General features: G+C 40.4%; 1 protein-coding gene across 1 annotated transcript; it reads right to left on the bottom strand.

The window, feature by feature from the left end:
• Window positions 1-575: 575 nt before the first annotated feature.
• On the bottom strand, window positions 576-11,607 carry LOC118431820 (cofilin-like). The gene is made up of 5 exons (XM_035843206.1): window positions 11,454-11,607; window positions 6,868-6,923; window positions 4,192-4,317; window positions 3,069-3,190; window positions 576-2,077 (listed from the first exon to the last, which is right to left on the bottom strand). Exons 2-5 carry the CDS (start codon window positions 6,868-6,870, stop codon window positions 1,915-1,917), a joined length of 414 nt encoding a protein of 137 aa, XP_035699099.1. The 5' UTR covers window positions 6,871-6,923; window positions 11,454-11,607; the 3' UTR covers window positions 576-1,914.
• Window positions 11,608-16,792: the final 5,185 nt, after the last annotated feature.

Genomic DNA, 16,792 nt, shown 5'->3' with positions numbered 1-16,792 from the left:
AGAATTCTCCTAGTCCTATATTCTACCAACCTGATGAAATTATTTTCGGATGATATCATTTGTTTCAGAGTTTTTCGGTACATCCTATGATAACTGCGGAGACGAGAACATTTTAAATTCAAAAGCATTTTCTTAACTGTGACCACATCGTCATGATCTCTGGGTCAGCAAAATTTGGCATTACAATTCCTGGATTTAAGAAACAGCGTGAAAATAATGTCAAGACTCCGTTTATATTACTGATTTAGTAGGTTTGTAATTATTGGGGATATTCTTCTTTATCTTATGTGGTGCACCCAAAACATTTCTGTAGGTTGGGTGCACCAGAGCACCTAATCCCAAAAATTAATTTTGAGCTCTGCCTTACTTTTGTGATAAGGAATTCGAAATGGATGAGAAACCATATGTTCCTCTTTGGAGAATGAAAACATAACAATATCTCACTTTGATCATTTGATAGAAAAACTGTATCCAGCTAAACAAATGCAAAGAAATATCTATCTTGCATTTGAAAGACAGCCAGTGAGGAATATGCCACAGTGACACTGACACAGATATCAACCAACAAAATGTAGTTTACTAGTAGTAGATTGATTTATTTCCTCTTCCAAGTAGTACAAGCATCACTATGCACCTATTGTGTGCACTGAATTGCCCTGTAACTTTAACTAACACCTGAATATATAAAGAAAAAATCTACCAACCAATTACATTGTTCAAGAGTTACATTCGCACTAAACACTGTAAAATTATCATCTTTGGATAGACAAAAACACATCTTTATCTTGCATCCGGTATTATTTATAACAGGAAACTTGGACTGTGACTTCAGTGGGAATCTCATAGGGTGATTGTTTGTGGCAGACATTCGCTACGTCACCAACACAATGCTCATTGGCCGACAACAGATTGGCAGCCTGAACTGATGATTTTCTTTTTTTCAAACTTCAAAATAATCACAATTAGCATAATGTTGTGATTGGCCAAAGTATTTGCCAACAAGGGCAATCACTGCAAAACTATTTTTGATGAATTTTAATCATTAGTCTTTCTTTCATTGTGATTTTAGATATGCATATTTCATTGTACCTATAACATTGGGGCTCAAACTCAGGATGTGACATTGAGAGTACGGCCATTTTGCTTGTAGTGGTCACTTATTTTACCAGTGTGCCACAATAATTTGTCACCTATTGGTACGGTCAAATAGGATAGCCACTTAATAAAACAAATTACCCTCTAAAACTTGACGTTAGCTTTTAAAGGGTACAGATTCTGTTGTTGCTTTTGAAGTACAAATGATAATTACAGTGTTTTATACGGGAAAATTGCATAAAGTAGTAGTAGTAGTAGAAGTCTCCATTCCATGATATACAATTAAACTATTCAATTTGTAGTAAAAAGATAATGTAGTGCATGGTTTTTAGTTTGCCATGAGATACGAAATAAAGCCCCAAAGAGGAATGTATGTACCATTTCGCACTTCCCACAATCCTTTGTTGTAGTGTTGTAAAACCATTGAGCTTAAATCAGCAAACTCGTGAAATGGAAAGTTAGGGTCGTAGGGGCAGTGGGTTGTTATCTACTGTGTCTTGGGCACGGTATTGGGAGGCGGATCCCGACTCCTTTCACTGCCTCCTACCTACCCAAGCAAAGTCATGTACCCATTTTTACATCTGGGTGGACTGAGGAAAAAGGACTGAGGCCTTTCCCAAGGGCACAGTGTCCAGTCCGGAATCAAGCCACTCTACCATTCCTTGGGTAAGACCTTGTTCTGCAGAATAAGACTTTAGCCGAGTTTGCGATTTGAACCCAACGGTTTTACAAAACTACTGTAAACTTGGGGGGGGGGTATCTGCAGCAAAGGATCATGGTCATTGTGAAAAGGGAGAATTGGTGCTTTGATCTGGGGCACTACTGGCTTGTTTTGAGGATCGTGTCCCTCACTTTATCGAAGTTGAGATCGTCGCGGTGATTGGCCCCATAGTTCTTGGTAGCCGGGAACTTCTTCTTGATCTCTTCTGTGCTCCCTGAGTACAGCATCTTGGTCGTAATTTTAGCGCCTTCATCTGGACACCTGGTGAGGAAGAAAAAAACATGTGAAAACCTGATACATTTTTAAACAAGTCAGGGCTCAAAATACCACCTGCATATGCAGGTTAGTGCAGGTAAAACTGGAACTGTGCAGGTATTTCTGGTGTCTACCTGCACCTAACCTGCACTGGTGCATGTACTGGGTTTTGTACATAAATGTCCTATGATGTAGGTGTTCATGGATTGTTATCAGCTGCATTGACTGTTACCACCTATTTAGTATAAAAGAAAGAATAGCAATGGTTCCTGAACAATTTTAGTATGATCCATACTTCTTAAATTCATATTGGTGCAGGTACAAGTTGTCTGGTGCAGGTAATTTTCAATGTTACCTGCACCAGTGCAGGTTACGCAAAAAAAAGTATTTCTAGCCCTGCAAGTCCATATACATTTTGTAAGAGGATGACCTAGTACCTGTAGGGGAATTGCACACTTCCTAGTAATCCTTGCAATGGCATGTATCTAATAGGTTTCAGAATGATTGTCAACAAATGTAATTGTCCTTGCTTTCAAATCAGTTCTTTTTTATGGTCTCATCCATAAGTTTTTTCTTCCCATAGACATCTATGATCAGGGGTGCCTAAGCATTTGCACGAACCCTATGAGTTTGAACATTATGTGATACGCACAAATCACTCTGCGAAAATGCACAAACCTTATGAAAATCACACGAATCACTATGTGACACACACGAACCTTATGCGATTTGCACCGACCTTATGAGAAACTGGCCAACCACCGCCGGGTCACGTGACAACACGTCATTTGCATAAGGTCCGTGCGAATCAAATAAGGTTCGGACGTGTGATTTGCCGGCGCCTTTTGTGCAATTATCCAACTGGACAGGACTGATTTGGGGATTCTGTGCAATTAACAGAAGTGTGCAATAATCAATTGTGCAATCAAATGGACTCTACTTTATCAGATCATTACCAGCGGCCTCATCTTTAACGTTTAAGGAAAAAGGTACTGACCAGCCGAACAGGATCAACTTGTTACAATCTTGACCCTCCCTGTTCTTGTAGTCAAAGTCGTAAATGCTCCAGCGGGCATCATCACTCGGGAGACTGGCTTGGAATTCCTCGTAGGTCGACGACTGAAATAAGGAACAGACATGCAACAGCTTGTCAGCTTAAAGGAATATATTGTAAAAGATAAAGTCACTGTATTTGGTCATTTTTCTACAGTATGAGTTGAATCTACCATATTACACTTCACAGCAATATTCACAACGTATGGATACGACTTTATTGTGCCGTGAGGACGTCTTGAAATATGCGCACTTCCTTCCACCGCTTGAGTTGTCCGCCATTTTATCCAACTTTCTGACGAACCAAGACGCGCTCTAGAACGCGTTCGGTTGTTCACTTGAATCGTTACTGAAGTTTGCTTAAAAAGTTAAAGTCCCCGCAAAGCTACGAAGATCTGCGACCGCAACGGTCGATTCGAAAATCTAGGACTGAGTTACTTCAGGTAGGCTACCCGGAAGTAATTATAAGTGAATTTGATCACGGCTTACATTGGCGTTGTTAATTAGCACTAGAAATGTGATACAATGATGCAGATAAGTTGGAAATAAGTTACAAATGTCAACCTGACTGGAGATTTTTAAGTTCAGGTTATTTGAAATTTTAGCGCCAAATTTCTACAATATATCCCTTTAAGTTACGGGACAAACAATTTTCGATGTGACATCTGAGTGATGAATGTGTTGCAAAATCATTTTCTAACGCATGTCTTTGTCTTTTTGGTGCCTTGCACAATGATTCCCGACAATGCATATCCGAAGTGTATTTTCTCCATGAAAAATGGAGGTACAGTTTTTGCTACATGTATGTGTGTCAGGATATTTGAAATCAGCATAACTATAGGAACCTCTAGATGGATTGTGATGACAGTTGCTATGCGGACATGGGATGGGAAGATAAAGGTCAAGGTAGGTTTTGGGCCCCCTGGCCTGCAACCTTGGTACTGCAGCAGAACCATTTTTTGGATCTTTTGGACTCCTGGACATGCTATAGTCTTGACATTTGGGTTGCAGATAGCTTTCGATGCAAGGTAGAACTTGTGTAGGTATGCACCCTCTAGCCGCCTTACCTCCACCTTGGTATCCACGATGACATTGTCGTGGTCCTCAAGCTTGAAGGTCACGTACTTGTACTTGTGCCGTATCACCTCGTCAGAAGCTGAGATCACTTCATCTGTAACCTTGACGCCAGGAGCCTAGAGGAGTAAAAAAACAACATTATGTGAAATTTTCTTTTGCAATCGTGTTACAGTTAACTAACACGGTAACACCCCAGTTTTGGGGTGTAACAAGTACAAGCTGTATGCACAAGACCTGACTGTTTGGTTGGGTCTACTCAGCTCACATCGGAACAGACCCCTACTCTTTTTAATGAGTGTGGTGGGTTCTTAAACATACTTTCCTTAAACTTGGGGCCCTTGCCCTTACATCCAAGTCGAGAAAACCTAAGCTAGGTACTCATTCTCACTGAGTTGAGTGAGAAAATATGTGTTGACTACCTTTCCAATTGCAGGGACACATCATTGGGGCCTCCTAGAGATTTAAAACCAAAACCTCTGTATTCTAAGTCTTCTCATGCCGAGATCTGAATTCCTGTTGCCTGAGTCACTTTCATAAGTTCTTGCACATGCAGGGTTAGACAAGTTTTCAAAAATTCACTTGTCCTATCGGGCAAGTACATAAAAATTTACTTGCCCGAACCAAATTTTCACTTGCCCGAAATTCAAATTACATCTTTCTATGTATTTTCACTTTCATAAATTTTCACTTTTGTTATCGGCTATCTTTTCCTGTGTTGACCAATGCTTGATGCAATGAGAGTAAAAGGTAACAAATATATTGGTGCACTTGACTTCAAAATTTTAATGACTTTCATGTGCACTGATCAGACAGCATTCAAATTACAATGTCCTGCTAACCATACTAGTAAGACACAACAGAAACAGTTTGGACTGCCTGGTTCACTTCAGAAGATATTTACTGAAATGAACAGGTCACTGAGAATAAAGTACACATATTGTTTTCTGACAGTCAGACTCAGGGGTGAGGCACTGACTGCAAATCTGGGAATTCTTGAGTTTTGATGTGGCCCTATCATCCAAAATCGATGTTTCTACTGGCTTAAAAATGACATGGTCAATATAGGCAGGCATTCAGCCTCATGTGCTGTCACACTCAGTGGTAATTTGAGCGGGTCACATCTGGAAATTCTTACTTGCCCGTCGGGCAAGTGGGGAAGCACTTCTACTTGCCCGAACAGCACTTTTACTTGTCACTTTTACTTGTCCGGAACAATCGGGCTAATGGACTTGTTTATCCCTGACATGCGATCGATCAAGTGAGTCCTCATGTGTTCTTGCCTATCCTCATCAAAGAGTTGGCATAATGGTACCCATAATGGGACTTAAGGTCTCATTGATGAGTTTTTTTCTTCCCATAGATTTTTATGTTATCATACTGTAAATGCAGAAACTTTCGCGGTGGTTTAATGTTCACGGTTTTCGCAGTGGCCGCTTCACTGCGGACTTAAAACCACCGCGAACATTTTTCCATGGCAATAAGAGAGTACAGTGCATGGTGCTACCGCGAATCTAAATCCCCGCGGACTTAAATGCTTTTACATGGGCGCGTTCATACTGAAGCTACAGCGAGTTTTAGCATATTTTTCAAGCTATGTTGAGCACATGTACATGTACCCTATATCGTGGAAAAAAATTGCCAACGTCAAATAGACATATGTCCTTTGTTTATAGCAATTACAAACAACAATTAGTCAATCCCCACAAGAGGCACTTTTTCGCTGTTACTGTACAACCGCACCACTCAGAACCTAGGACTGTGTACCTCCGACCTAGCGCGTGGCTGCCAAAATTTACATGCTAATTTCTTCAGTTACAAATAAGCTTTCACCAATGGAACTTCAGATCAGTTCGGCTGGCTAAAAGGGAATTTCTTACCGCTAAAAAAAATGCGTCCATGCAGATGTTTATTTTTTGGCTTGGATCTCTTTTAGACTACAGACTTGGAGTAATACATCAATAAGACCATAGTGCTTACAGGCTCCATGTACTAAGGAATTATTGTCAGTTTGGAAGGTCATATGATGAACATTTTTCACATTTCATCCAACATCATTACACAAGTTACGTACTACAAAAGTACCCTTACACTAGTTGAAAACAAACGAAAAACGGTCCTCCATTTGGGGTGGTGGTCACAAATAATAACACCAATACACCATATTGATAATATTCTAGCACAATATTCTATTGTACATAAATGGTCAAGAATATCGTGTACAAGGGAATGGGTTTTCTGCGCGGCAAAAATTTGTGCGTTCCTAAAATATGTAAAAAAAGGTGCAGTTACTGCAGTACGAAATCCTTAAATCTTTCGAATCCCTTGGGAGCCAGCTGATCTATTCCCAAGGGACCAGAAATTCAAACAAATAATTTCGGATAGAAATGTACATGCGGCCACATCTGATTAAGGTTGTCGTATTATCACATTTTTTGACATATCTTATGAACTTTATTTTTTCCCACGCAAATTTCTCCCGCGCACAAAACTCCAACCAGTCTCTAGACTAATAATATAAAAAAAGACCCAGAAATCCCAGAATGAAGACTTATACTGTCCCAACTTTTAACAAACCAGTCATTGTTATTTGTATATGTACAAATATAAATTCTGATAATGATGATGATGAATTCCTCAAACTACTTAGAAATCAACTTAAGACTCACCATGATTCTTCACCTCTTGGTTGTTCAGAATATCGACTTGAATTGAAGATGTGGACCTACAGAAATAAAAAATGACACAAACAAAATGTTGGTAATTTTGTTATAACGGTACTGTGCTGCACATGTATGCATGCCAGCTGTTAAACTTACCAGTAAACTAGTTGTGTTTCTGGACTATTCAGGTAAGTCGGCTGATTGTAACTAAGGATATGTTTGAAGTGACCTTATTTTGGCACACATTATGTCCTGAGGCCACACCAATTTAATTTCTTGGTTCACGGATTTTTTCATAAAAAATATGGAGCGAGAGGGAGAAATAAAGATAAAAATAAAAATTGTAAAATGGTTGGGGTAAAGGTAACAGCTAATCCAAAACATAAAGAAAAAAAAGTTTCAGCTTGAAAAAAGTACAAAAACACTATTTTTGTACAGTAACAGTACCTGTACCCACACTTTAAGGAGTATATAATATAAAGGCCAATTTGCTACACCAGAAAGTTGGTGAATGGTTTCAATAATGGTGAAAATTTGCTGAGTGGTAATTTTTATTTTTATTTTTTTCCCCAAAAATAGGAGCGAGCGAATCCGTGAACCAAGAAATTAAATCGGTGTGGCCTGACCTGCTATTATCTGATTCATACAGGCATCCTCCATGCCATATAAGGAATTTGTGCAATTGCACTTCCATATATGGGAGGGGGCTCCAAATGAGGGGCTGTTAGGACAGCCTGCAACACTGGGTAAACGCCATATTTGCAAGTTGCAGTCCATATATGGAAACAAGGGCCATCGAACCTGAGGCTGCATGTCAGTCTACAACACCGGGCGAACGCCATATTTGGAAGTTGGACTCCATATATGGAGAATGAGGACCCTCCCAGCCTGGGGGTACATGTTCGCCCCCAACACCGGCCAAAAAGTGCCTTCATCCATTGAGTAAATAAAAATGGTGGATGACTTACTTCTTCCGAAAATAAAAGGTTTAAGAAATAGTCAGAAAAATCCCTTTGAGTAAAAAGCTAACAAATCAACCCTAGCGATAACAAATAAGCCTTTCGCCAAGTCGTCTTAGCAGGTGGAAATACAAATCCTTAAAGTAAACAGTCTTTAGCTTTTAAGCCTAAGGCCATATTCATTCGATTATATGGATGTCATCCTCTGGGCATCCCAAAATTGATGCGAGCGTGCGAAGGGAAGATAAGTTGGGCAAAAACAGGTTGCCTTCACTATGAGCCAAGTGGTTGGGAAGATGGAACAAATGGCAGAACACGCAGAACATAAAATGTCCAACGTACGAATGTTTACAAAACCAGTACGTTTTGCATTTTTTCTTACATATGTATACATTTTCCGATATTTTTGGCCATCTATTGCATTTTTTTTTCATTTTGCAACTATTCACAGTATAGTTCCCTCCAAGAAAATGGAGGCATCGTTGCAATACAGTTTTCACTCTGGAAGTTATGTGGGGTACGGGTATATAACAAGAACTGCTGGAAGGTTTGCAATGATTTCGGTAGGTGGGTAGGTGTGGGGATGGTGATAGTGCAGGTCGCGACTTGAGGCCCCCTGTTGGTTAACCTTGGTACTGCAGCAGCACGTTTTGTGTTATATCTTTGCACCTGGACTTGCTGTGGTGTTGATTTTTATGTGATGGGTAGGTGTATAGTAGATGCTTATTTGATGTGAATTTTTGCACTTTTTTTTAAAATGGCAAAAATTGATGCACGTTCTGATGTCTTCCATGCAATCGAATCCGTTTGGCCCAATGCGATAACTTTTTCCTTAAAGGATTCACTTATCACGTTTGCTACCGTCATTTAGATGCAAAAGAAGACTGATATTCGACACTGTGCACTTTCAGGTTCTTAACCAAGTGTAGCGTGAAGGAAGAGTCCAACTAAACCAGGCCGGGGGGTGGGGCAGCATCTTTTTCAAGTTGCATTACCACGAACAAAATGAAACATCCAATCTAGCATTTAACGTACATAGAATTTACACTTACAGTTTGTCTTCAGTTTGTGAACACTATCTTATACGTCAAACAGTGCCTCACAAGATCATTTAAAGTAAGTATACTTTGTAGCGCTGCTACTAGTAGTTAAGTGCGTTATGCCCCAATTCAGTTGACCGTCCCATGCCTTTGTTACCTTACAAGAAGTTGTGTCAGGCTCTGGGCAAATTTTCACAACGATAACAACAACTTTCCTGGGGGTTACTTTTATCTATTACGACAAACCCTTCGTTAAAATGTCTGCCCCCGAGGTGAAGTATTCCACTCCGGCTTCTCTACCGGAGGACGGGCGGTTTCTGAAGTTCGGTGACCGGTGTATGTTCTATCTGGGTGCCGGTGATTTGTTAATAATCCAAACGAGTTCCAGACGAGCTTACAACTCAGACGAGTACCAATTTTCAGACATGTGGTTGCGATGAAGTGACTTGCAGTTTCCGTTTTTTCTAAAGACTGGGAAAACCCTGCATGCATTTGCTTCCCTTATAGAACGATGGTACCACTGGCGGATCCAGACATTTGTTAAGCGGGGAGGGGGCGAGCACCATGACGCGGCCGCGCAGCGCAAGCTGCGCGGGGGGAGAGCACGAGAGGGGGGTTCCCCACTCTCGTTGGGGGGGGGGGTATTGGGGGCCTCCCCCAGAAAATTTATAAGAAAAAGAGGCTCTCTGGTGCATTTTAGAGCCATATCTGAGCAAATTTGAGAAGCAAACTAACACTAACTTTTTGTCATGTCTGTGGCTGTCTAGTTCACTTCAGGGACATCTTTTACTATTTTTAGTAACTACCACTGAGGACAAACCTAACGAAGGCTAGTTCCTCCTTCTTAATATTCATAAATGACGCCACGCTACACAAACAATATCGCAAAATTATTTGTACCTGGCTGCCGATTTGCCTTTCTCCGCGAAGCGGCTCGCGCTCCTATAAAATCGCATAGAAATCTCGTGGGATCTGAGTGGCTTGCCGGAGACGATTTTGAAAGTGTCTTACGCATTTGAAAATGCATATATTTCGGACTCTTTTTGCTTCTGCGGTGGCAATTGATGACGATTATTATATAAATCGGGGGGAAATGACAACAAAAACGTCAGCACGGTCACCGCGGCGACTGATCAGAACTGGAGTGGGGAGGGGGGTGTCGGCGCACGACGCCGATTTTCCCAAGGCGGGTTGCGTCTCTCTAAGCCAATTACGGACGATAGAAATCATCAGTTCACCTTTACCGTAAGTTTACGTGACTCGAAAGACCCACTAGTAATTGCAAACTGCAAGTTTCTCTAAATAATTACCAGAAAATCTCCTTTCAAATAAGCGAATTAGTTTTATAACGTTGTCAATATTCTTGACGTAACTTCCGAAGACCTCTAGTAGCCATGGTTTATCTTGCCATTTTTTTTTTTGCCAGCTGAAGGGCCCTGAAGGGCCCTGCGCGCCTCCCCCCGGATCCGCGCATGGGTACTGTGTTCTTTAAGATCACCTGTGAGAGCCTATTTATTCATAGCCACAGGGGATAATTAATTTTCAGGGCGTGCCTGAAGAATACAATGGAGCGTGGTGGTCCCACTCATCGCCATCCAACACAACATGGACTGATTGATGTAGAGACTTGCAATGTTCATTGCTTAGGGGCGCCACCTGATACATGTAATGTTAAGCACATCCTACTGTCCTTGTGGAAACAGCAAAAGCCGAATGCGATCATATTTGTTTATGTGTTTAGTTCCATTCAGGTATCAGAATTTCTCCTCCGTATACCTCCGTGTGGGAGGTATTGTTCTTGGTGTGTGCGTCTGTTAGCTACTTCAGCCATCGTGACTCGAAGCTTTTTTTGACCAATCAGCGATGCGTGATAAAGATTGGATTGGTTACCTTGGTAACAACTCTGTCAAACTTTCGTCAAATACTTCTGCTTATACATTTTCTTATAGGGAAAGATATTCTTATTCTCATTTCTCATGAGATTTGAGAGTCTTGAATTAAGGATATTCTGCATCATATCAAGTTATCTGTGGTCTGAACACAAAGTTGCATCAATCAAGACAATCTGATTATTTGCATATTTGATAAGTTATGACAATACGGCCAATTCGGAGGGGAATCTTCTTTGCGTGACAACAACTGCAATCTGGATAGACGGCTATTGTGAGTGTGCAGCGGACTATAGATGATATATAGACATCGGACATACCTCTATAATAACAGGTTACCGCAATTATTGTACGATTGCAGTAAAGCGGAGATAATAGATGGACTACTCAACTGAGCCTACCTGTGTAACCGGCCAATTACCAGGCCAGGATGACCCAGCAAAAACCTTGTCGTGCAATTAACATGTTTTTTCCCAATGACGACAAGGCACTGTCCATTAGGAAACTACGTTTGGAGTGAACTAGAATAAGGAGTACTTCCCAAGCCAGCTGCCGCCGCACCGCGTGCATACCCGAGACGCTATAGCTGCGTGTTACACCGTGCATTTATATTGATACAGACGCAAAAATTTAAGACGCCAACGGATAAAAAAGTCTATACTTGAATTGTAAAAAGAAAGAAGCACAATATACAAGTAAGATACCTTAAAGCTTTTGGTTCCGAAGAAAGTCGACTTGTGGTCTGTGTCTCGGCTACTCGGGGCGGTACGGTTACGGGTGGATTTGAAGACTCTCGACTAACGCTCTGAGGAGAACAGTTCTCTGACTGAGAGCTGCTGTGGGTTTGAATGCTTATTTATAGACTTCTCTAGCTGTTGGACATGTTTTTCCACCAACAGATGGAAAAAAGGGGCGGATTTACCCTATGAGACTTTTTTCGACCAATCAGAGACGAGCGATACTCATAGGATTTGAATTGACAATTAGACTCAACCATCCACTCCCCTTAAAGGGGTATAGACACGTTTTCCAGACGTTTTAAGAAACAACTGAGATCTATTTCTGGCGAAATTCAAATTTGAGAACGGTTTGTGTCGAGTCTTGTCTAGTCCTGTTGTTGCGTTCTTGTCTGTAAATGAAATTGACAATTAGACTCAACCATCCACTCCCCTTAAAGGGGTATAGACACGTTTTCCAGACGTTTTAAGAAACAACTGAGATCTATTTCTGGCGAAATTCAAATTTGAGAACGGTTTGTGTCGAGTCTTGTCTAGTCCTGTTGTTGCGTTCTTGTCTGTAAATGACTTTGTGGTGTGTTGTTGCGAAGGAATGTGGGACAAGGACGGCTTGATGACAACCAGGAACAAATTTCTGGATGCCCGAGCTTATATAACATTATAAGCCAAAATGCAGTCAGGTGTGACACAGAATTGTTCTGTATGATGGGGTAATTGCCTTCGTCAAGAAGGATATTTGCTGCAGTTTGTGTGTGTGTGTGTGTGTCTGTGTCTGTGTCGGTGTGCCTTTGAACAGAATAATTCGAGAAATCGCCGATGGATTTTGTTGATATTTGGTAGGTTTTTCAGAGGGTCGGGAAAACGAAAGTCGATAATTGGCCTCCTAGCGCCTTTCAACAGTACTACAGCAACAAAACTTTCGTTTTTTTTACATCTCGTGCTCTGGGCATGCTATGATGAGCGCTGATTTTTTTAGTGGTTACGTTAGATAGCTCGTGTTTGTGATAAGAATGTTTATACTTGCTCGGAGCTACGATTCTTTTTAGATCTATCACGGAGTGTTTTTTTTTCTCAGAAGTCGCCATCCCTGAAACAAAGATCGTATGTTCTGACGTAACCTACATTTGCATAATTCCACAAGGTGCCATTAGACCGCCACCTCAAAAAAACTTTGTTATAGAGGCCTTCTCAAAATTGTCTTCAACACCTAAATATCTGAATTGTATTACATTTAGGATATTTAACATTCAGTGTTCAAGACAATCTTGGGAAGACCTCTATACCAACGTTTTTTGAGGTGGCGGTATTATGGCACCTGGTGGAATGATGATAATCGATGTTACATCCCCGTAATGCTGTGACATACTATGTATAATCGGACAGCATATGGAAAAATTACTATACATGTATACATGCTTATTGTACGTTTTCAGTGAAGCGGAGATGATGGATGGAGTGACAAGGTCCATGGTTCGATATGTGTGCCAGGGTCAATGACCGGGTCAAACTGATCCAGCAAAATCTTTGACATTTATTTTTTCAAATCATCGTTGTCTACATCCATGGTGTAGCCATAGCAATAAAAAAGAATGGAGCCAAGAAGGCTTTCGGTGTCTGTTTAGGAAAAAAATGGTATGTGATTCCCATATTGTGAAAAGGGCTATGAAAAAGCTTCAAACCATTGCCTGTGGCATTCCAAAGAAAGGCAGAAGAAAAACAAAAGTATACATGTCTAGTGCCGGAATCACATGGAACATATATCCAAGTAGATGATACGCTTTGGCTTCCAGTTATTTGATTTTGCAGGCTTTAATACGTAGAAAGCCTCTTAGCGATGGATTCATTTCCGCTATTGAATCCAGCCGTTTTTGTCTAATATTGAAAAAGGAGCAGGCCGGGAGAATCTTTACAGGAAGACACTAGATCAAACTGCATTTGTTCTGTTCATCATTCTGGTACTGAGGAAAATCACGCCGATACCGCTGTAAAAAGGTACTTATTAAAGTTAAGGGCGAACGTTGCTGTGGCAATGTTGGGTCACTCGGCGAATCTTTTTGAGAAGTTGATAAGGGTGTGGCTGGAGGGCACACCGTAGACCCGCCCCTTCTCTGCAAGGGGTATGCGACCATGTCAGTGCCCTGCAATTAAATATGTTGATTGCAAATTCTTGCCCGAGGGCTAACTGCAGGCACAAACAACATGTAGAATAAGGAAAATACAAAGGTGCTGGGAACTACATTCTATCATTGTGCTGTGCTACTAAAGTGTACATTCTGCTGGTTTTGTTGGGTTTGACTTCTTCTTTTTAGGCAGTGGAAGACGAATATACCCACTTCTTTTATGATGTGCGGGTTCGTCCCGCTTTGTTCTTTGCGCATATAGCCTATTGCATCACACCAAACTGTCCGTTGCGCAGGTTGCATGATTACTACCACCAAGTCGGAAAAGAACTGCATGGTTAAGATTCAGACTTCAGAAGCTGGCATTTCCGCAATACAGGCTTTTTGTTTGACGTCATCTGCGCCATGTTAGATTACCACAAGGTCGAAATTTAATCCCACTTTCTTTTGATTGTAGTTTATATAGTAACGATAGAAGTATTCTTTTTAGCTACATTATAGGGAAGTTTCCTCGCTTTGAATATTTGTCTAGTGTTGAAAAAATTCATTTCTCTTATGAGTTTTGATCAAACGACGTTATACAAACACATCTCAAGCTACATATTTAACATTACTAAGAAACGAGAAGAAGCCGAACAAATGTATTAGAATAGTTTTTAGAATCAGTCTTAGAAACCATGTGTACTGTATAACGACCTTTGTATCCATATGCCTGGGCATGAATGTGCAATAAAGGCTATTACCATCATTAAGACGTCAATGGGAAGCCTGTATACGCACCCCTGAAACACCTGTAAGGTCCGGCCCTGACACCCATGGGCCTTATCCGTTTATCACTTCCACCTGTCAAAATGTAGTTGTCTGTCGGCGCCAGCCATGGGTTACTGTGGGTCATAGACATTTTGCCCCGCATGTTCCACCTGACCGTAGAATGATCTCTTGTAAAAGCTTTAGGTGGGTACAAAATAAAGACACACACATGAGCAAAGTATTTGTTGCAAGACTTCTTTTCAATTCAAAGTTGAAAGAGGTGCTGCGTCGCGCTTTCGCGTCCTGTAGAAATAATGCTCATTACACCAAAAAGCGTTGTCTTCAGCTCTTTTGCATTTATAACTATAACGTTATAGTAGGCATCTTTCCATATTTGCAGATGATGGTAGCGCTCTGTATGAAGTCACGGTGGTTGACAGGGTCTATACTGTGGCTCTGCAGGCTGATCCTGGCATGGCAGTGAGGGCCACAGTTAGGACAAAGTTTATAGTATAAAAGACCAGTTTCTCCAGATCACTTCAGGGTCACTGACGAAAGATGGTGGATGCCATCTGAAACGTCTGACCGTTTCCAAAACCATATCTAATTGCTTGAGTAACTGCTTTTTGGCGTATCTTAGTACCTGGATGTCTAACCTTCATTGACAAGTTCTGTGCATTATTTTTGGGTCGTATGAGGTTGCACTTCGCCGCAGAAATGTTGCCTCTGAAGACTGGCAGACTATGAGGGCTTTCTAAAAGATTCTTGCTCTTTTTAAAAATTCTAGATCCAGCGGATGTTTTCAAAGTGAAATTCTTTTAAGTGCTGTATTAAACAACTAGAGTTCGGCGACCTCATACCTCCATGAAAATTTAGAGCTTTCGTAAATTTCATGCAATTTAGAGTCCATTCCAAGACACCATGCGGATGTTTGTGGCCATTGTTTAGAATTGATTTTAAAGTTTTGTAATTATATGTCTAGGACATTTGATACTTCAGAAATATTTGTAACACTGTTTCAACTTTATAAATATTTCCCTGGTCCTGTAAAACTTTGGAAATATTCATCGTGTGGAATTGGATACTTCTAATGGTTTCTAAATAATGATAACAGCATTCTACCATTATCTACCATTTTCTACCATTTTTTGTAAATGGTTCAGTGGGCTGGGAAGATAGCAATTCACACATCCTTGCAAAGTATGGTTGGGTGCCATGAAACAATGGCCCACCACAAAGGATCCACCAGTGAAATCTAAAAATATACAGATACAACAATAGGGCTTACTTTTACGGGGGCAATAAACTAATTTAACCATTTGGCGAGGTTTACCATTTTTTGTAAATATTTGTAAATGTGAAATAATCACACAGAGGTTTCACAATTATTCTAAATAAAGATATTTTTGTACAGTTACTTTCAAAATGTTTCTAAAATATTCAAAGGAATTCAAATATATGAGTACTTTCTCAGTCAATTTTTTAAAAATAATTTAATCATTGTGGCTCAGATATTCTTTTATTCAAAATAATTCAGACTAATTATAAATATCGCCTAAAAACCCTCATGGTGTCTTGGAATGGACTCTACTAACACATTAACATTATTAATCACAAAGTGGTTTTGCAATTTTTACATAAATTATGCAAATGATTTCCTCATTACCATATTTGGTATCTGCTTATATTCCACCTATCATAATTAACATGTGTTACATGTATTGAGGTCCAGTTGTGAAAACAATGGAACTATACAATTTCCTCATTAATTATGCAAATTAAGTCCTCATTGCATAACATGTATATCATATAAACATCCTTGCCTAAGCTACCTGCATGCCTAAAATGCAGGCAATCCATCGTTCCTTTCTGCAGTAATCCTCTTTGGAGTGTCTTGACAAAAACACCCCTGCAGTTCCACAATTACATGTTAGGGGGCTGAAACTTGCCCCTCTTGTTTATGGCACTAAAAGCTATCTACTACCTAAATGTCAAGACCATAGCATGTCTGGAACAAGAGATGCATTGAAAAAACTGCTATGATGGAATATTCTCATTAATTATGCAAATGTACGCCTATTTTGCATAATTAGTATCTTATCTTGTAAAACATTGTCTAAGGTACCTACATACCAAAAATGATGAAAATCCGTTGTTCCCTTCTTGAGTTATCCTCTTCAGAAGATTTTGACAAAAATGCCCCTGCTATCCCAAAACTAGACGCTAGGGGGCCCAAACTTATGTCATTTCTTCCTGAGCACAAGAGCTATCTAATACTTAAAAATCGTGACCATAGCATGTTCAGAACACCGAAATAGCAAAACCGGAAGTTGCGCTGCAGTACCAAGGGGAGCCGCTAGGGGGCCCAAAATCTAATCATTTCTAGCTTTTGTCACACACAACCAACACACCAAGTATGAAACCAAGTGACCCTGC

The sequence above is a fragment of the Branchiostoma floridae genome, chromosome 15 (genome assembly GCF_000003815.2).
Source record: "Branchiostoma floridae strain S238N-H82 chromosome 15, Bfl_VNyyK, whole genome shotgun sequence".
In the NCBI taxonomy this organism is placed as follows: Eukaryota; Metazoa; Chordata; class Leptocardii; order Amphioxiformes; family Branchiostomatidae; genus Branchiostoma; species Branchiostoma floridae.
This window is presented reverse-complemented; position numbering and strand designations above follow the sequence as displayed.